The sequence below is a fragment of the Anomaloglossus baeobatrachus genome, chromosome 5, assembly GCF_048569485.1.
Source record: "Anomaloglossus baeobatrachus isolate aAnoBae1 chromosome 5, aAnoBae1.hap1, whole genome shotgun sequence".
Taxonomy (NCBI): domain Eukaryota; kingdom Metazoa; phylum Chordata; class Amphibia; order Anura; family Aromobatidae; genus Anomaloglossus; species Anomaloglossus baeobatrachus.
Genome location: NC_134357.1, coordinates 64,883,938 through 64,905,044, shown reverse-complemented (window position 1 = coordinate 64,905,044; position 21,107 = coordinate 64,883,938). Strand labels below are relative to the sequence as shown.

The 21,107-nt window shown below is 50.8% G+C and overlaps 1 protein-coding gene across 5 annotated transcripts in view; it reads left to right on the top strand.

Moving 5' to 3' along the window:
* The window catches only part of IDE (insulin degrading enzyme), a 206,533-nt gene that overhangs the window by 121,762 nt on the left and 63,664 nt on the right, over nucleotides 1-21,107 (top strand). For all 5 annotated transcript variants that reach the window (XM_075348567.1, XM_075348566.1, XM_075348564.1 and 2 more), the window contains exon 12: nucleotides 15,157-15,259. In XM_075348567.1, coding sequence (XP_075204682.1) covers nucleotides 15,157-15,259 — 103 coding nt within the window. The remainder of the gene's footprint in view (nucleotides 1-15,156; nucleotides 15,260-21,107) is intronic.

The window sequence follows — 21,107 nt, the reverse complement described above, 5'->3', positions numbered from 1 at the left end:
TAATTAAGGACATTGAATGTTGTGTTTTATGTTGTTGGTTTTTTTTTTTTTGTTAACCTCTCATTTAACATAAGGGCCGTGTGGCGATTTAAATCAGGATGTTCTACTCTACCAGCCTTATTCTCCCCTTTCTGCAGATTTGTGTTTAGTAAGCAGAGTACATGAGCTGAAGAGGCAGCACTAAGTGCCCATATGCTCTGTTATTTCCATTCTGCACCATAAAAATTGAGTTTTACGCGCTCCCCTCTGCTGAGTGAGCACCGGCTTGTTTACTACTGCAGAAAAGCAGCCCTGGAGACAGAAGGAACAGTATTATCTGTAAAGCAATGTTGGATGGGATTGTGCTGCCATCTGTGGACACACAGCCAGCATGCTGATGAGCCGCCGCAGACCGTGCTGCAAGGTGTCTCCTGCACACTTGCCATCTCCCATCTTCTATTGCGCCCTTAACCTTGTTGTCTTTGTGGATTGATGGAGAAAGCGCTCGTAGCTGCCAGGATTTGTGCTGCTCCCCCACTTCTGGAGGTGATACAAACTTGGTGTAAATCTGCTTTCAGCCTGAACAAATAAAACAAATGAATGCAATGGCTGGATGGGAATTTTGGGTTGCATGCAGATGAAGTGGAGAAAGTCTGGGGGATTTGTAGAGCCTCACTATTCCGGATTGCAGACCTTGCTTGCAGAAATCTGCAGGTCTGTCCCATGTAGAGTTGCACATAAAACCTGCAGCACAATCCATTATCTCATAAGTAATATTCCTACCTTATCATCAAGCATTGGAAAATGCGTTTTCATGTATTACCGTACAACAGGTTGATCAGATACCCATAGTTTGCACTGACGAGGGGGCAATCACCCCGAAACACCGTGCCTGCAAATTCTGATCTGGCATTAAATCCTAAAGGGGGCTTTACACGGTACCGATATCGGTTGTGTACCCGCCCCCATCATTTGTGCGACACTGGCATATCGTTGCCCGTCACGCACAAAATTACGCTCCCCGTCACACGGCTTACCTGCCCTGCGACGTCGCTCTGGCTGGCAACCCGCCTCCTTTCTAAGGGGGATGGTCGTTCAACGTCACAGTGACGTCACACGGCAGGCGTCCAATAGAAGCGGAGGGGCGGAGATGAGCTGGACGTAAACACCCCGCCCACCTCCTTTCTTCCGCATTGGCGGTGGAGGCAGGTAAGGAGATGTTCCTCGCTCCTGCGGTGTCACACACAGCGATGTATGCTGCCGCAGGAACGACGAACAACCTCGCTAAGAGAGGCAAACTATTTTTTGGTTTAGGACGACCTCTCCACGGCAAACTATTTTGGCCGCTTTTGCGATCGTTTTAGGTTGCACATAAGTGTCACACACTGCGATATCGTTAATGACGCCGGATGTGCGTCACTAACGACGTGACCCTGACGATAAAACATTAACGATATCGTAGCGTGTAAAGCCCCCTTTAGTCTTATGAAAAAACTTGTTTAAAAAGCCACTTGACTTTTAGAATTGCTTCTTCCAATACGTGGCTCTAGAGTTTCTCCTTCCTCACTGGAGGGACAATTCGACCCTGCAACATGTGACGGTAAGTGTCCGCTGGTATCTTTCCTTCAGTGACGTTTCCAAAGTTAATCGCCCTCCCTGCACTGTTGATTGAGGTCTCCTGCACCATATACCATTCTTTCCATGAGCCGTCAATCAACATGGGGTGAAGGGGAATGGGTGACAATCATTTAGGACACTGCTGATTGATAAGTGCTCGTCACGGTCATGAATCATTATGGAGAAGAGGTATACCAAATAGGGATCACCACAACATCAAATGTGTAGAAATTAGAAACTTTATTGCAAAAGGTAGGACCACGTTTCTCCACACTCGGAGTAAAGCACACATAGGAACACAATTTAAAAACACTTAAAAAGCCGAAGGCATCAGAACCCCAACCTGCCAGGAACCAATACAATGAAATAGACAGTATAGATATACTATATAACAAACTCTCTTGGAATTTAGGCTGAGCATAAGAATGCTCCAGTCGGTATACAGTACTTATGTAGTTATATATGAAACCAAATGGTCTATAGAAAAAGGAGAGAGAGTAGACACCTCAGTCTAGCATAAATGCATTCAATGTACAAACTAGATCACAGGGTGTACACAATTGTTATACACAGGGTACGAACAGTACATTGGATCAGATGGACTGAGACCAGTATGATATAACGCCCAATGCATATAACTGCAAGGCAATGTGAACAGGACCATAGGTTAGCAATAATGGTAGGTGATCATATAGTACCTAATACATATACCCGCAGGGCTATAAAGACAAAATCAATGGTTATCAATAATGGTAGGTGCAGTTACCTATTTGAGATAAGTAACCCATGGTCAGAGTCCTAGGTTCTTTTAGCAATCACTATACATATAGCTGCAGCAACCCTAAATCAGGTAGTGATTCTGTTACAGGCAAAAGAAAATCAAACCAATACAATAACCCTGTTAAAGGGTGAAGAGAACCGGACCTATACTCACTACCATCAAGGATGAACCAGTGTGTCTAGCATGCGGATAGAATAAACCAGAGAGAGAGAGGTTCCTGGTGTGGTACCCCACGCGTATCGCCACCTATAGAAGTGGCTTCCTCAGGGGAAAGATAGGCAGTGCTTAGCTCCCCTGTGTGTCCTATTTAAGAAGATTAAATCATCACTCACCAGTGTCGCAGCTGGAGAGTCTCGTGCATGTACAGTGCTGAAAAGCGCTGATGGCGGCCGCCATCTTGGTTAGGTCACATGACGTGTATGGACCTCCTCCCTTATTCATACCGCGCAAGCGCGAGTGTTATATCGTTATGCACTGTCAAAGTGCATTTTGCAGCAGCGCATATTGCTCCTATCTTGGCGTGTATGTACGGGATATACAGTGGTAGTGCTCGTATATTTTGATATAGCGCGATATTTACTCAGCACACATTCACTCTGGTACAGCGCATGCGCAGTAGATCATGACACTGCCCTCTCAGTTTATACAAGGCTAATACAAAGCAATGTGCATGCGTTGGAAAATACAGCGCTACCTAGTAGTTAAGAGGAGGGCTAATAGTATGGTCTACCTTTTGCAATAAAGCTGTTAAACGAAGAAAGATAAAACAAAAATCTACAATTAGAAAATAAAATATACTATATATGAATATAACTTTATCATTACATTATATGACTGAAGATTTTTAGGTTTTTTGTTTTTTTGTTTTTTTTTTGTCCAAGAGTTCTGACATTTCTTCGGCGCTCCATTGGGAGACCCAGACGATTGGGGTGTATAGCACTGCCTCCGGAGGCCACACAAAGCAATTACACTAAAAAGTGTAAGGCCCCTCCCCTTCTGGCTATACACCCCCAGTGGGATCACTGGCTCACCAGTTTTCTGCTTTGTGCGAAGGAGGTCAGACATCCACGCATAGCTCCACTGTTTAGTCAGCAGTAGCTGCTGACTATATCGGATGGAAGAAAAGAGGGCCCATATGGGGCCCCCAGCATGCTCCCTTCTCACCCCACTTGTGGTTTGTAAGGTTGAGGTACCCATTGCGGGTACGGAGGCTGGAGCCCACATGCTGTTTTTCCTTCCCCATCCCCCTGAAGGGCTCTGAGGAAGTGGGATCTTACCGGCCACCAAGCCCTGAGGCCGGGCTCCATCCACAGACCCATAGAACCTGCTGGATGTGGAGCGGGAGTGCCGTTCAGGGACAAGGCCCTGCAACTTTCAGGTACTCTGTGTCCCCGTATGGCACGCACACCCCAGGCTTGCTGGGTGTGCTAGTGCGCCGGGGACTGTAGCGCTGTGCGCTGGGCTTATAGTCCCCGCAGATTACTGGGGGACTTTATGTGTGTGGATCGCCGCGCCGCCCGCCCCTGGAGCGGCGGCGCAGCTGCGACTTGTAGTGCGCCGGGGACGCGCCGACCGCGCTTTTACGGCGGCGGCGCTTCTAACTTTAGTCCCCGGCTTTCTGCGGCCTAGCTCCGCTTCGTTAACGCCCCCCACCCTGTCAATCAGGGTAGGGGAGAGACGTTGTTCAATCGGCAGCGCCGAGGGCTGGAGCACGATTTACATGCTCCAGCCCTCTCACTGAGCACAGTAGGACACAGGCTTCGCGCTTTTTCTCTGTGCACGCCCTAGGCCCGCCCCCAGGTTTGCAGCTCCCCAGGACGCCGGCAGCCATTATACACATGCAGTCTGACTGGAGAACGGACGCAGGCTCTGGGGGACCCAGGCTAGGGGTTTCTGGCGACCACACACCCGCGCTAAGCGGGCGGTAAGCAGCACATACGTGCGGCCCTACTAGTGCCACAGTGTTATATTTTTCGCTGTACCATAGACACTGCTGTGTCTAGATATATTTATATACTGCACTGTAAGGTCGCTTCTTGGCTGTACACCCTATATTGCTTTGAGGAGACAACAGCATGTCATCCGCAAAACGCAAGGGTGCCAAGGCACGGGCTGTATACACTGCTTGTACAGCATGTGGGGCTAATCTACCAGCAGGCTCCAACGACTCTCATTGTGTGCAATGTTCAGTCCCAGTGGCACTTCGTCAGCCAGAGCCTATTGTGGTGGTAGCCCAGGCAGAGGCGCCTGTGAACCCTGCCCCGGTGACGGGGACAGAATTTGCAGTCTTTGCTGATAAAATGTCTGTGACTATGACAAAAATCCTGGAGACCTTGCAGTCCAGGCCAGTTGCTCAGACCATAGACACTGCTGTGTCTATGTTCCCCGGTCCCCCTCAGTTGGAACTAATCCGTACTTCAAGGGGGTCCCAGGCATCACAGGCTGAGGGCTCTGACTCCGATGACAGTCCCAGTCCGCCTAAGCGAGCTCGCTGGGAGAGACCCTCCACGTCATCACGCGGATCAGGGTCTCAGCGAGAAGGGTCCCTATATGAGGGTTCAGAGGTGGGTGATCAGGAGTCTTGTCCTGACGCCGCACTCAATTTGGATACGCCAGATGGTGACGCCATGGTAAATGACCTTATAGCGGCCATCAATAGGCTGTTGGATATTTCTCCCCCAGCCCCTTCTGCAGAGGAGGCAGCTGCACAGCAGGAGAAATTCCATTTTCTGTATCCCAAGCGTAAATTGAGTACTTTTCTGGACCACTCTGACTTCAGAGAATCCATCCAGAAACACAATACTTATCCGGACAAGCGTTTTTCTAAACGCCTTAAGGATACACGTTATCCTTTTCCCCCTGACGTGGTCAAACGCTGGACCCAGTGTCCAAAAGTGGACCCTCCAATATCCAGGCTTGCAGCTAGATCCATAGTTGCAGTGGAGGATGGGGCTTCACTTAAAGATGCCAATGACAGACAGATGGACCTTTGGTTGAAATCTGTCTATGAAGCTATCGGCGCGTCGTTTGCTCCAGCATTCGCGGCCGTGTGGGCGCTCCAAGCTATTTCAGCTGGTCTGGCACAGGTGGACTCTCTCATACGTCCAGCAGTGCCGCAAGTGGCGTCCCTAACTACGCAAATGTCTGCGTTTGCGACCTACGCTATCAATGCGGTACTGGACTCTACGAGCCGTACCTCAATGGCATCCGCCAACTCTGTAGTTTTGCGCAGAGCCTTGTGGTTAAAGGAATGGAAAGCAGATTCTGCTTCTAAAAAATGTTTAACCAGCTTGCCATTATCTGGAGACAGACTGTTTGGTGAGCAATTGGCGGAAATCATTAAACAGTCCAAAGGTAAGGACTCCTCCTTACCCCAGCCCAGATCAAGCAAACCTCCACAGAGGAAGTGGCAGTCAAAGTTTCGGTCCTTTCGAGGCTCGGGCAAGCCCCAATTCTCCTCGTCCAAAGGGACTCAGAAAGAGCAAAGGAGCTCTGATTCCTGGCGGGCTCACTCACGCCCCAAGAAAGCAACCGGAGGTACCGCTTCCAAGGCGGCTGCCTCATGACTTTCGGCCGCCTCCCTCCACATCCTCGGTCGGTGGCAGGCTCTCCCGCTTTTGCGACATTTGGCTGCCACAGGTCAAAGACCGGTGGGTAACAGACATTTTGTCTCACGGGTACAGGATAGAGTTCAGTACTCGGCCTCCGCCTCGGTTCTTCAGAACTTCCCCACATCCCGACCGAGCAGATGCCCGTCTGCAGGCGGTGAATTCTCTAAGAGCAGAAGGAGTGGTGGTCCCTGTTCCTCTTCAGGAACGAGGTCAAGGTTTTTACTCCAATCTCTTTGTGGTGCCAAAAAAGGACGGCTCATTCCGTCCTGTTCTGGACCTAAAACTGCTCAACAAGCATGTGAACGCCAGGCGGTTCCGGATGGAATCCCTCCGCTCAGTCATTGCCTCAATGTCTCAAGGAGATTTCCTAGCATCAATAGACATCAAAGATGCTTATCTCCACGTGCCGATTGCTACAGAGCACCAACGTTTTCTACGCTTCGTGATAGGAGACGACCATCTTCAGTTCGTAGCTCTGCCATTTGGTCTGGCGACAGCCCCACGGGTGTTCACCAAGGTCATGGCGGCAGTGGTAGCAGTCTTGCACTCTCAGGGACACTCTGTGATCCCTTACTTGGACGATCTACTTGTCAAGGCACCCTCTCAGGAGGCATGCCAACTCAGCCTGAATGTTGCGCTGGAGACTCTCCAGACGTTCGGGTGGATCATCAACTTCTCAAAGTCAAATCTGTCACCGACCCAATCACTAACGTATCTTGGCATGGAGTTTCATACTCTCTCAGCGATAGTGAAGCTTCCGCTGGACAAGCAGAGGTCACTACAGACTGGGGTGCAGGCTCTCCTTCAAAGTCAGTCGCACTCCTTAAGACGCCTCATGCACTTCCTCGGGAAGATGGTGGCGGCAATGGAAGCGGTTCCGTTTGCGCAGTTTCATCTGCGCCCACTTCAATGGGACATTCTCCGCCAATGGGACGGGAAGTCTACATCCCTGGACAGGAAAGTCTCCCTTTCCCAGACGGCCAAGGACTCTCTGCAGTGGTGGCTTCTTCCCACCTCATTATCACAGGGAAGATCCTTCCTACCACCGTCTTGGGCGGTGGTCACGACAGACGCGAGTCTGTCAGGGTGGGGAGCAGTTTTTCTCCACCACAGGGCTCAGGGTACGTGGACTCAGCAGGAGTCCACCCTTCAGATCAATGTTCTGGAAATCAGAGCAGTGTATCTTGCCCTACTAGCCTTCCAGCAGTGGCTGGAAGGAAGGCAGATCCGAATTCAGTCGGACAACTCCACAGCGGTGGCATACATCAACCACCAAGGGGGGACACGCAGTCGGCAAGCCTTCCAGGAAGTCCGGCGGATTCTGATGTGGGTGGAAGCCACGGCCTCCACCATATCCGCAGTTCACATCCCCGGCGTAGAAAACTGGGAAGCAGACTTCCTCAGTCGCCAGGGCATGGACGCAGGGGAATGGTCCCTTCACCCAGACGTGTTTCAGGAAATCTGTCGCCGATGGGGAAGGCCGGACGTCGACCTCATGGCGTCCCGGCACAACAACAAGGTCCCAACCTTCATGGCACGGTCTCGCGATCAAAGAGCGCTGGCGGCAGACGCCCTAGTGCAAGATTGGTCGCAGTTCCGACTCCCTTATGTGTTTCCACCTCTGGCACTCTTGCCCAGAGTGCTACGCAAGATCAGATCCGATTGCAGCCGCGTCATACTCGTCGCCCCAGACTGGCCGAGGAGGGCGTGGTATCCGGATCTGTGGCAGCTCACGGTCGGCCAACCGTGGGCACTACCAGACCGACCAGACTTACTGTCCCAAGGGCCGTTTTTCCATCGGAATTCTGCGGCCCTGAACCTGACTGTGTGGCCATTGAGTCCTGGATCCTAGCGTCTTCAGGATTGTCCCAAGGTGTCGTTGCCACCATGAGACAGGCTAGGAAGCCCACGTCCGCTAAGATCTACCACAGAACGTGGAGGATATTCTTATCCTGGTGCTCTGCTCAGGGAGTGTCTCCCTGGCCATTTGCATTGCCTACCTTTCTTTCTTTCCTGCAATCTGGGTTAGAAAAAGGTTTGTCGCTCGGCTCCCTTAAAGGTCAGGTCTCGGCGCTATCCGTCTTTTTTCAGAGGCGTTTGGCACGCCTTCCTAAGGTGCGCACGTTCCTACAGGGGGTTTGCCATATCGTACCCCCGTACAAGCGGCCGTTAGATCCATGGGATCTGAACAGGGTACTAGTTGCCCTCCAGAAGCCGCCCTTCGAGCCTCTGAGGGAGGTTTCACTTTCTAGACTATCACAGAAAGTGGCTTTTCTGGTAGCGATCACATCTCTTCGGAGAGTGTCTGAGCTGGCAGCGCTATCATCCAAGGCTCCCTTCCTGGTCTTCCACCAGGACAAGGTAGTGCTGCGCCCCATTCAGGAGTTTCTCCCGAAGGTGGTATCCTCTTTTCATCTTAATCAGGATATCTCTTTGCCTTCGTTTTGTCCTCATGCAGTTCATCGGTATGAGAAGGATTTACATTTGTTGGATCTGGTGAGAGCACTCAGAATCTACTTTTCCCGCACGGCGCCCTTGCGCCGTTCGGATGCACTCTTTGTCCTTGTCGCTGGTAAGCGCAAAGGGTCGCAGGCTTCTAAGGCCACCCTGGCTCGATGGATCAAAGAACCAATTCTTGAAGCCTACCGTTCTGCTGGGCTTCCGGTTCCATCAGGGCTGAAGGCCCATTCTACCAGAGCCGTGGGTGCGTCCTGGGCATTGCGACACCAGGCTACGGCTCAACAGGTGTGCCAGGCAGCTACCTGGTCGAGTCTGCACACTTTCACCAAACTTATCAGGTGCATACCTATGCTTCGGCGGACGCCAGCCTAGGTAGAAGAGTCCTGCAGGCGGCAGTTGCCTCCATATAGGGGAGGGCTGTCTTGCAGCTCTAACTTGAGGTATTCTTTACCCACCCAGGGACAGCTTTTGGACGTCCCAATCGTCTGGGTCTCCCAATGGAGCGCCGAAGAAGAAGGGAATTTTGTTACTTACCGTAAATTCCTTTTCTTCTAGCTCCTATTGGGAGACCCAGCACCCGCCCTGTTGTCCTTCGGGATTTTTGGTTGTTTTTCGGGTACACATGTTGTTTATGTTGAACGGTTTTCAGTTCTCCGAGGTTACTTCGGAGTGAATTTGTTTAAACCAGTTATTGGCTTTCCTCCTTCTTGCTTTTGCACTAAAACTGGTGAGCCAGTGATCCCACTGGGGGTGTATAGCCAGAAGGGGAGGGGCCTTACACTTTTTAGTGTAATTGCTTTGTGTGGCCTCCGGAGGCAGTGCTATACACCCCAATCGTCTGGGTCTCCCAATAGGAGCTAGAAGAAAAGGAATTTACGGTAAGTAACAAAATTCCCTTCTTTTTATGTGCGGATTAAAGATGGTGATCTATATAAAAGTGCCTGTGTGAATTTGAATTTAATAACCTTAATGATGTAACCTTTCCTGGATCAAAAGACTGCTCGGCCTCATAAGCATTGGTTACCTTTATGGCTTTCTCCTATTCCATTTTATCCATGTAATTTAAATGCCTCGGTTATGTAAAAAAAAAAAAAGTATAACAGAATTTAATTCATATTATTTTTTTTTTTTTTTACCATTACACATGGTTATTTCCATGTGTGTGAGAGAAACACAAAAAAAAACAGAAGGGGTGTGGGTGGAAGGCAAATTCGACATAATTTCACAGAAAACCCCCAAAATGGGCCAGACAAAAATGTTAGCCACAATTTTGGAAAGGTGCCAACAGCTCTGTTTTAAGCATGCGATGCTCATTCAAACTTACCTGGGGCAAGTTACTGGTGTGGGCAATATGAAAATCACACCAGATAAAAAGGGGAGAATTTGAATCAATCTTTGCATTGTGTGTGTGTGTGTGTGTGTGTGTGTGTGTGTGTGTGTGTAGAACAGAAAGAGGAAAGGAGAACTGGCTGAGGACTTAAGAACCATAGTTGATATAATATCAACAGTCTCAAGGTTACAAGCATATCTCCAGATATCTTGATGTCCCTTTGTCCACTGTGCGGAACATAAGTAGTTTACAAACTGTGGCGCAGTAGCTAATCTCCCTGGACATGAATGGCAAAGGAAAATTGATGAAATGTTGTAATGCAGGATAGTTTGGATGATGGACAAGCCCCAATCACGTTCCAAAGAAATTCAAGCTGTCCTGCAGGCTCAGGGTGCATCAGTGTCTGTGCAAACTATCCGTCCACATTTGAATGAAATTAAACGCTATGGAGGAGACCCAGGAGGACCCCACTACTGACACAGGGACCTAAACAAGCTAGACTGCAGTTTGACAAAATGAACGCGAGTAACCAAAATCCCTCTGGGAAAGTGTCTTGTGAACAGATGACTCCAAGATGGAGCTTTTTAGTAAAGCACATAATTCTACTATTTACCGAAAAAGGAATGAGGCCTACCCAAAAAAAAAAAAAAAATCTAAGCTGTTTTGGGGTTGTTCGCTGCCCCTGGCATTGGGTGCCTTGACTGTGTGCAAGGTATCATGAAATCTGAAGATTACCAAAGTATTTTGGATGGCAATGTAGTGCCCAGTGTCAGAAATCTGGGTTTGCATCCTAGGTCTTGGGTCGTTCAGCAGGACAATGACCCCCAAACATACTTCAAGAAGCCCCCAGAAATTGATGGAAACAAAAATCTCTGGAGAGTTCTGAAGTGGCAGCAATGAGTCCAGATCTAAATCCCATTGACCCCTGTGGAGAGATCTTACAATTTCTGTTGGGAGAAGACACCTTCAAATATGAGAGACCTGGAGCAGTTTACAAAAGAAGAGTCCAAAATTCCAGGTGAGACGAGGAAGAAGCTCGTGGATGATTATAGGGAACGATTGCAGTGACCCAGTCACAGAGGAGGAAGTCTCCAGGCTCCTATCCTCCTCTCGTCCTACCACTTGCCCTACTGATCCCTTCCCCACACCTCTACTCCAGTCCCTCTCTCCGGTTGTCACCACTCACCTAACTAAAATCTTCAATCTCTCTCTCTTCTGGTATCTTCCCTTCCTCCCTCCAAACACTCTATATTACTCCATTATTAAAAAAACCTTCCCTTGATCCGTCCTGCACAAGCAACTACAGACCAGTCTCCAATCTCTCCTTCATCTCTAAACTCTTGGAGCGCCTGGTCTACTCTCGCCTCACCCGCTACCTTTCCACTCACTCTCTTCTAGATCCTTTACAGTCTGGCTTCCGCCCTTTACACTCAACAGAAACTGCCCTTGTCAAAGTGACCAATGACCTATTGATAGCAAAACGTAACGGTGACCACTCTATGCTTATTCTTCTGGACCTTTCTGCCACCTTCGACACTGTTGACCACAGTCTCCTTCTCTCTATGCTCCATTCTATCGGCCTAAAGGACACTGTGCTTTCCTGGTTCTCTTCCTATCTTTCTGGCCGTTCGTTCAGTGTATCATTTGCTGGCTCCACATCTTCTTCTCCTCTCCCTCTCACTGTTGGGGTCCCTCAAGGTTCAGTCCTTGGCCCTCTTCTTTTCTCCCTCTACACTGCCCCAATTGGACAGACCATCAGCAGTTTTGGCTTTCAGTACCATCTTTATGCTGATGACACACAGTATACACCTCATCCCCTGAGCTCACCCCCGCTGTACTACAGAACACAAGTGACTGCCTGACTGCAGTTTGCAATGTCATGTCTGCTCTCTATCTGAAACTTAACCTTTCAAAAACTGAACTTCTGCTTTTTCCTCCATCCTCCAACCTTCCTAAACCTGACATCTCCCTCTCTGTGTGCGGCACAACGATAAGTCCTAGGCAGCAGGCCCGCTGTCTGGGTGTTATACTTGACACTGATCTCTCCTTCACCTCCCACATACAATCTCTTGCCCGCTCCTGCCGCTTGCACCTCAAGAACATCTCTAGAATCCGCCCCTTTCTCATAATGGAAACGACAAACCCTCACCGTGGCCCTGATCCACTCTCGCCTTGACTACTGTAACTCTCTATTAATCGGTCTCCCCCTAACTAGACTTTCTCCTCTACAGTCCATCCTTAATGCAGCAGCCAGGGTCACCTATCTGGCTAACCACTACGCGGATGCCTCTGCTCTGTGCCAGTCATTGCTCTGGCTGCCCATATATCACAGGATCCAATTCATATTGCTTGTTCTCACCCACAAAGCTCTCCACAGTGCGGCACCCCCCTACATCTCTACCCTCATCTCTGTCTATCACCCCACCCGTTCTCTACGCTCTGCAAGCAATTTTCGACTAACATCCACACTAATTCGAACATCCCACTCCCGGATCCAAGACTTCTTCCGAGCTGCACCAACCCTCTGGAACACTCTACCCCAAGAAGTTAGGACAAATCACAACTTACTCCGTTTCAGACGCACCCTAAGGACGCATCTTTTTAGGGCGGCCTATCACATTCCCTAATCAGATTCGATTCACATAGTCCCTCTACAACTTCTCAGAACATAACTCCACATCAAACTCCATGGCACCTAAAGGCATCTCAAGGCTCTGGCCCACTGGTCGAGGAAACTATTATCTATCCCCCATGTCCGTGAGATGGCTGGATTGTCATTGTAAATAAACACTTGTACCTTGCCCCTCCCCCCCCATCTCATTGTAGATTGTAAGCTCTCACGAGCAGGGTTGTTTTTTGGTTTTTTTTTTTTTCCCTCTAAATACTGTATTTCTATAACTGTTACTTGTTTGCATTTGATCCTCCTGAATTGTAAAGCGCTGCGGGATATGTTGGCGCTATAGAAATAAAGCTAATAATAATTATTATTTATTCCAAATGGTATGCAACTAAATATTGTGTTGAGGGGGGCCAACAATTTTGTGCAGCCCATTTTTGGAATATTGTGTGAAATTATGTCCAATTTTGCTTTTTTTTTTTTTTTCTTTGCTCCAATACACACAAAGAAAATAAATGTGTATCAGAAAATGTGTAATTGAATGAACAATTTCAAGGGTGACAAAACACTTTTGGCTGCAGTTTTGTATCTTATATTGTCTAGTTTGTTTTTACACCCATTTGACCGGTTAGTCCAAAAACTACACATCAGTTAGGGGTGCTTCACACACAGCGAGCTCACTGCCGAGATCGCTGCTGAGTCACGCTTTTTGTGACGCAGCAGTGACCTCATTAGCGATCTCGCTGTGTGTGACACTGAGCAGCGATCTGGCCCCTGCTGCGAGATCGCTGCTCGTTACACACAGCCCTGGTTCGTTTTATTCAAAGGCGCTCTCCCGCTGTGACACACAGATCGCTGTGTGTGACAGCGAGAGAGCGACAAATGAAGCGAGCAGGGAGCAGGAGCCGGCGTCTGACAGCTGAGGTAAGCTTGTAACCAAGATAAACATCGGGTAACCAAGGTGGTTACCCGATATTTACCTTAGTTACCAGCCTCTGCAGCTCTCACGCTGCCTGTGCTGCCGGCTCCGGCTCTCTGCACTGTACACATCTGGTTAATTAACCCGATGTGTACAGCAGCTAGGAGAGCAAGGAGCCAGCGCTAAGCAGTGTGCGCGGCTCCCTGCTCTCTGCACATGTAGCTGCTGTACACATCGGGTTAATTAACCCGATGTGTACTGTAGCTAGGAGAGCAAGGAGCCAGCGCTAAGCAGTGTGCGCGGCTCCCTGCTCTCTGCACATGTAGCTGCATTACACATCGGGTTAATTAACCCAATGTGTACTGTAGCTAGGAGAGCAAGGAGCCAGCGCTCAGTGTGCGCGGCTCCTGCTCCCTGCACACACAGCTAAGCGGTGTGCGCTGGTAACTAATGTAAACATCGGGTAACCATACCCGATGTTTACCTTAGTTACCAGTCTCCGCAGCTTCCAGACGGCGGCTCCGTGCAAGCGCAGCGTCGCTTGCACGTCGCTGCTGGCTGGGGGCTGTTCACTGGTCGCTGGTGAGATCTGCCTGTTTGACAGCTCACCAGCGACCATGTAGCGATGCAGCAGCGATCCTGACTAGGTCAGATCGCTGGTCGGATCGCTGCTGCATCGCTAAGTGTGAAGGTACCCTTACCTACAAATGCCTCGCCTATTCCCAGAAGTAATGCATCTAAATAGAGCAGCGGTGCCACTGCTCCGTTCTTTTTATATTAATGCTCCCTACCATTGCATTCTCTCAGGGGACTTTTGGGCTTTGGGCTTGGTGGCAGCATTTACCTAATTTGTCACTAGGTGACAAATTATATTTGAAACCACTTTTTTTAAATATTAACTATTTTAGTCCAGAATGCTATGTTCTTTCATTGTGCTCTTTAAAATAAAAATAAATAAAAAAATGTCCATTGCAGCCTTAAAGTTGGGGATTGAGGGGGGCATTTGTTATCTGAATTTCCATTAGGGGTACTTCTCACATAGCGAGATCGGTGCTGAGTCACGGTTTTTGTGACGTACCAGTGACCTCATTAGCGATCCCGCTGTGTGTGACACTGAGCAGCGATCTGGCCCCTGCTGTGAGATCGCTGCTCGTTACAGACAGTGCTGGTTCATATTTTGGACGTTGCTCTCCCGCTGTGAAGCACACATCGCTGTGTGTGACAGCGAGAGAGCAACGATCTGAATGTGCAGGGAGCCGGCTTCTGGCAGCCTGCGGTAAGCTGTAACCAAGGTAAATATCGGGTAACCAAGCGAAGCCCTTTGCTTGGTTACCCAATATTTACCTTGGTTACTAGCGTCCACCGCTCTCACGCTGTCAGTGCCGGCTCCCTGCACACGTAGTCAGTGTACACATCGGGTAAATAAGCAAAGCGGTTTGCTTATTAACCGGATGTGTACTCTGGCTAGGAGTGCAGGGAGCCAGCGCTAAGCGGTGTGCGCTGGTAACCAAGGTAACTATCAGGTAACCAAGCAAAGTGCTCTGCTTGGTTACCCGATATTTATTTTAGTTACCAAGCGCAGCATCGCTTCCACGCGTCGCTGCTGGCTGTGGGCTGGTCACTGGTCACTGGTGAGATCTGCCTGATTGACAGCTCACCAGCGACCATGTAGCGACGCACCAGCGATCCCTGCCAGGTCAGATCGCTGGTGGGATCGCTGGAGCGTCGCTAAAGTGTGACGGTACCCTTAGCCCAATGCATCTAGGCACTTGCTGTGGTCATCTCTGACAGTGAGATGACACCAAACCTCCCTATATAATGTGTACCTGTCTCGTCCTGCAGAGTGGCCATTGTTTCCAAATCATTTGAAGGAAAAACAGACCGGACAGAAGAGTGGTACGGGACCCAATACAAGCAAGAAGACATCCCAGCAGATGTGATCGAGGTTTGGAGATTACATTATTTTTATATTTTCAGAACCAAATGCATTTTCTCACAAGTAATTACATATTGCAACATTTACAACCGGATTATTCTTACTTCTGCTGATATAACCTGAGTGGTCCATTACACAGCCACTAATGTACATGTATAAAGGTGCTGATCTGTGGGCACTGAGCCCTCCAAACTGGTGCTATTGTGATGTCTGCCTACACACAGAAGGATCACTAGATATATAATGTCTGACCGGTGCCCGTACGGCACAGAACCACATTCCAGCCAAGTAACGGGCATATTTAAGGTAGGCAGGAGGAATTGAAAGTTATGTTCTGAAGCTGGGTGGCATGGTGGCTCAGTGGTTAGCACTGCAGTCTTGTGGTGGCTCAGTGGTTAGCACTGCAGTCTTGCAGCGCTGGGATCCTGGGTTCAAATCCCACCAAGGACACCATCTGCAAGGAGTTTGCATGTTCTCCCCGTGTTTGCGTGGGTTTCCTCCGGGTTCTCCGTTTTCCTCCCACACTCCAAAAACATACTGATAGAGAATTTAGATTGAGCCCCAATGGGGACAGTGTTGCCTTTGTATGTAAAGCGCTGTGGAATTAATAGCGCTATATAAAAGAATAGATATTATATTATAAGCTCAGGTTTAATAGTATTTACTCCTGCTTATCTTTGATTCCTCAGTCCAGCTAGTAACTGCATAACTTTATGCATGTACGTATATTAGATCACAGTAGTGTGCTACACTCCAGCATCCGGAAGGAAAAATCATGAAATTATGGAAGTCACAGGATTGATGGGTAATTAATGATGTGCAAATTATGAAAATATATATATATATTTCTTTATCGTTCCTATGGGAGACCCAGACATTGGGTGTATAGCTTCTGCCTCCGGAGGACACACAAAGTACTACACTAAAAAGTGTAGCCCCTCCCTCTGAGCTTATACACCCCCTGGAGATCCAGATCTAGCCAGTTTATGGCTTTGTGTTCAGGAGGTCACATCCACACATGCATTCTCATCTGATTTTTCATTTTTTGGAAAGATTTTGAAGAAAAGCGGGTCCAAGCCTGGACTCCCGGCATGTCCCTTCTCACCCCACTGTGTCGGCGGTGCTGTTAAGGTTGATTCCCAGGCTGGAGCCTTACATGCCGTGCTCCTTCACCATCCCTCCGGGGCTCTGGCTTGAAGTGGGAGCCAGCACGGTTCTCCATGCTTGGCATGAGACCGGTCTCCATCCGCAGCCCTTCAGGACCCTGCTGGACCGGAGCACTCATCCCTCAGGGACTTGGAACCCTGCGTCTCAGCAAGCTAAGTACCTGAGACGGTTATATATGGGGTCCCTTGTACTTTATTGTTGTGGGAGAGTGTGCTGAGTGATTTTTCTGACATTTCCGACGGGTTCTCTGGCTGTCGCCTGAGAACCGCACCGATGGTGCCTGCGAGTCGGCCGCACCGCTCAAATTTAGGCCCCGGCTTCGCCGGAGGCCTACTTTCGGTTTCACTGCCCTCGCATGTCATTCATGCAGAGGGACAGCGCGGCTCCGCCCAGCGGCCGTTCTACAAAGGGGAGAGACACTCCTCACTGAGTACATGTCTCCTCCCCTGTGAATCTCTTTGGCCCTCCAGATCCCGCTCTCAGAGTGAGTCCCGCCCCCTCTCTTCACTCCGGTGGCCATTTTCTCAGCGTTTTTCCCTGCGATCACCACTGGTCTGCAGCACCCCTGCTGAGGTGCTTGGGTGTCCGGGCTTCGGGATCTGGAGGGCACACAAACCGCTCCAGCGGTCTGGTAAACCACAGCCTCTGGTTGTGGACCTTCTGTATATACTCTCTGGGGGTCATTCTGGCAGAGCCCTCACTCCAGCAGCATGTCACACACTAGGAGCAAGGCTCCAAAGTTGTTTTCAGTATGCACTGCATGTAGGCTCCTACTGCCGGAACCGAGCACCTATCCACATTGTGATGCCTGCTCTAACCTGACGTTGCCTCAGCCTGAAATCGCACCCCCAGGGGTCTCTCAGGCTGCTCCGGCTCCTGTGGCTGACCCCCCGGCATGGGTAGAATCCTTAACCAGGTCTATCTCCCAGTCTTTTGCTGACTCCATGGGACAGCTGTCCAGGACTTTGCTGAGCATGCATCAGCCCCCTTCACAGGGTGCCTCTGCTGCTAGGTCTCTCTCAGGACTGGAGCTCACAGAGGATTCATCATCTGGTCCCAGGCCCCGTCCTTCTAAAAAGAGACGCAGGGCTCCCTCTCCTTCGTCCCGCGGCTCGGTTTCAGAAGCTGACTCGCAGGATGAGGAGGATGCCTTTACTGGGGGCTCGGAGACTGCCTCCATGTGCCCCATTGGTCTGTCCGAAAGTGACTCAGATGTTAGTGATTTGATTGCGTCCATTAATTCTGTACTGGATCTCAATCTGCCAGTATCAGAGGAGCAACCCTCTCTGGCAGAAAAGCACCAGTTTACCTCGCCTAAGAGGACAGAGTGTGTTCTTTAACCACTCCAGTTTTCAGGCCGCTGTGTCCAAGCCCAGGGCCTGCCCTGACAGACGCTTCCCAAAGCGTGGTTCTGATGACCGTTTTCCCTTTCCACCTGAGGTGGTCAAGGAGTGGGCTCATTCGCCAAAGGTAGACCCCCCGGTGTCTAGACTCTCAGCCCGGACCGTTGTATCAGTGGCTGATGGCACCCCGCTTAAGGATTCCACTGACCGCCAGGTTGACCTTCTGGCCAAATCCGTATATGAGGCGGCAGGGGCCTCGTTCGCCCCGACTTTTGCAGCAGTGTGGGCTCTCAAAGCCATTTCTGCTTCCCTAGAGGAGATGCATTCCCTCACTAAGGAATCTATGCCTGAGATGGTTGCCTTAACTTCCCAAGCTTCGGCTTTTTCATCCTATGCCATGTCTGCTATGCTGGAGGCTTCTCACCGCACTGCGGTGGCTTCGGCTAATTCCCTCGCTATCCGCAGGATCTTGTGGCTTCGAGAGTGGAAGGCAGATGCTTCTTCTAAGAAGTACCTTGCGGGGCTCCCTTTTGCTGGGTCCCGGCTGTTCGGAGAACAGCTGGATGAAAATATTAAGGAAGCTACTGGCGGAAAGAGTACTTCCATGCCACAAACAAAAACCAAGAAACCTGTCCAGGGTAGGAATCAGTCGAGGTTTCGTTCCTTTCGTTCCTCCAACTGGTCGTCCTCTAAGCCCTCGGCCTCGTCCACTAACACTGCCAAGGACCAAAAATCCAGCTGGCGCACAAAAGCGCGTCCACAGAAGACCGCAGGTGCTGCTGCCACTAAGGCAGCCTCCTCTTGACTGTCTGTCCACGCCAGCAACGTCCTTAGTCGGTGGCAGGCTCTCCCACTTTGGCGTCTCCGATAAGTGGGTGCGGGATATCATCTCCCACGGCTACAGGATAGAATTCTCTTCCAGCCCGCCATACAGATTTTTTTTCTGTCAACTCCCCCCTGCTCCAAGGCCGCCGCCTTCTCTCAGGCCGTGGCATCCTTGCAGGCCAACGGAGTAATTGTACCAGTTCCCGCCCGGGAACGGTTCAGAGGTTTCTACTCAAATCTCTTCCTAGTCCCCAAAAAGGACGGTTCCTTCCGGCCCATCCTGGATCTCAAGCTTCTCAACAAGCATGTTCAGGTGCGGCATTTTCGCATGGAGTCTCTGCGGTCAGTCATTGCCTCAATGACCCAAGGGGATTTCCTGGCATCCATCGACATCAGAGATGTCTATCTGCATGTGCCAATTGCAGTTTCACACCAGCGTTGGCTACGTTTTGCAATCGGAGAGGAACATTTCCAATTCGTGGCTCTCCCCTTCGGGTTAGCCACGGCCCCTCGAGTATTCACCAAGGTCATGGCAGCAGTGGTTGCGGTTCTGCACCTACAGGGGTTGGTAGTGATTCCTTACCTGGACGACCTTCTAATCAAGGCTTCATCCAGCGCAGACTGTCAGCGGAGTGTCTCGCTCACTCTGGCCACTCTAGCCCAATTCGGGTGGATTGTCAATCTTCCCAAATCCACTCTGACTCCGACCCAGAGTCTCACGTACCTAGGGATGCAGTTCGAGACTCTGCCGGCACTTGCGAAGTTGCCCTTAGTCAAACAGCAATCCCTCCAACTGGCGGTCCGCGCTCTGCTGAGGCCCCGCCGTTATTCCATCAGGCACCTGATGCAGGTGCTGGGTCAGATGGTGGCGTCAATAGAGGCTGTTCCCTTTGCCCGGTTTCATCTGCGGTCACTGCAGCTGGACATTCTCCGCTGTTGGGACAAGCGGCCTTCCTCCTTGCACAGGTTAGTGGCTTTGTCGCCACAGACCAGGAGCTCTCTTCAGTGGTGGCTTCGGCATATCTCTCTCCCCTCTCCCCCTCTCCCCCTCTCCCCCTCTCCCCCTCTCCCCCTCTCCCCCTCTCCCCCTCTCCCCCTCTCCCCCTCTCGCCCTCTCGCCCTCTCCCCCTCTCGCCCTCTCCCCCTCTCGCCCTCTCGCCCTCTCCCCCTCTCGCCCTCTCCCCCTCTCGCCCTCTCCCCCTCTCCCCCTCTCGCCCTCTCGCCCTCTCCCCCTCTCCCCTCTTCTCCCCCCCTCCCCCTCTCCCCCGTTCTGGGTGATTCTCACCACGGATGCCAGTCTATCCGGCTGGGGAGCGGTATGTCTCCACCACCGAGCGCAGGGCACTTGGACTCCGTCCGAGTCAGCCCTCTCGATCAATGTGCTGGAAACCAGAGCTGTGCTTCTAGCTCTCCTAGCCTTTCACCACCTGTTGGCGGGCAAGCACATCCGAGTCCAGTCAGACAACGCGACAGCAGTTGCCTACATCAATCACCAAGGCGGGACACGCAGCCGCCTGGCAATGTTGGAGGTACAACGCATCCTTCAATGGACGGAGGACTCCAATTCCACCATCTCCGCAGTCCACATCCCAGGCGTGGAAAACTGGGAAGCAGATTATCTCAGCCGTCAAACCGTGGACAGTGGCGAGTGGTCCCTGCATCCGGCAGTGTTTCAGTCAATCTGCCGCAAATGGGACACTCCGGACGTGGACCTCATGGCATCCCGTCACAACAACAAGGTTCCAGTTTACGTGGCTCGCTCCCACGATCCTCAGGCCTTTGCCGCGGACGCTCTGGTTCAAGACTGGTCCCAGTTTCGTCTGTCCTACGTGTTTCCCCCTCTAGCTCTCTTGCCCAGAGTTCTGCGCAAGATCAGAATGGAGGGCCGTCGAGTCATTCTCATTGCTCCGGGCTGGCCCAGGCGAGCTTGGTACCCAGACCTGCTCCATCTGTCCGTAGAGGTGCCGTGGCATCTTCCGGACCGTCCAGACCTTCTCTCACAAGGTCCGTTTTTCCGCCAGAATTCTGCGGCTCTCAGATTGACGGTGTGGCTCTTGAGTCCTGGATCTTGACGGCTTCTGGTATTCCTCCTGAAGTCATCTCCACTATGACTCGGGCCCGTACGTCTTCCTCTGCCGAGATCTATCACAGGACTTGGAAGATTTTCCTGTCCTGGTGTCGCTCTTCCGGCCATTCTCCTTGGCCTTTTTCCTTGCCGACCTTTCTGTCTTTTCTACAGTCCGGTCTGCAGCTGGGATTGTCCCTCAACTCTCTCAAGGGACAAGTCTCGGCTCTGTCAGTGCTGTTCCAGCGGCGTATCGCCCGGCTGGCTCAGGTCCGCACCTTCATGCAAGGTGCGTCTCACATCATTCCGCCTTACCGGCGGCCCTTGGATCCCTGGGACCTTAATTTGGTTCTCACAGCTTTGCAGAAACCCCCCTTTGAACCTCTCAGGGAGGTTTCTTTGTTTCGTCTTTCACAGAAAGTGGTCTTTCTAGTGGCCATAACTTCCCTCGGGAGAG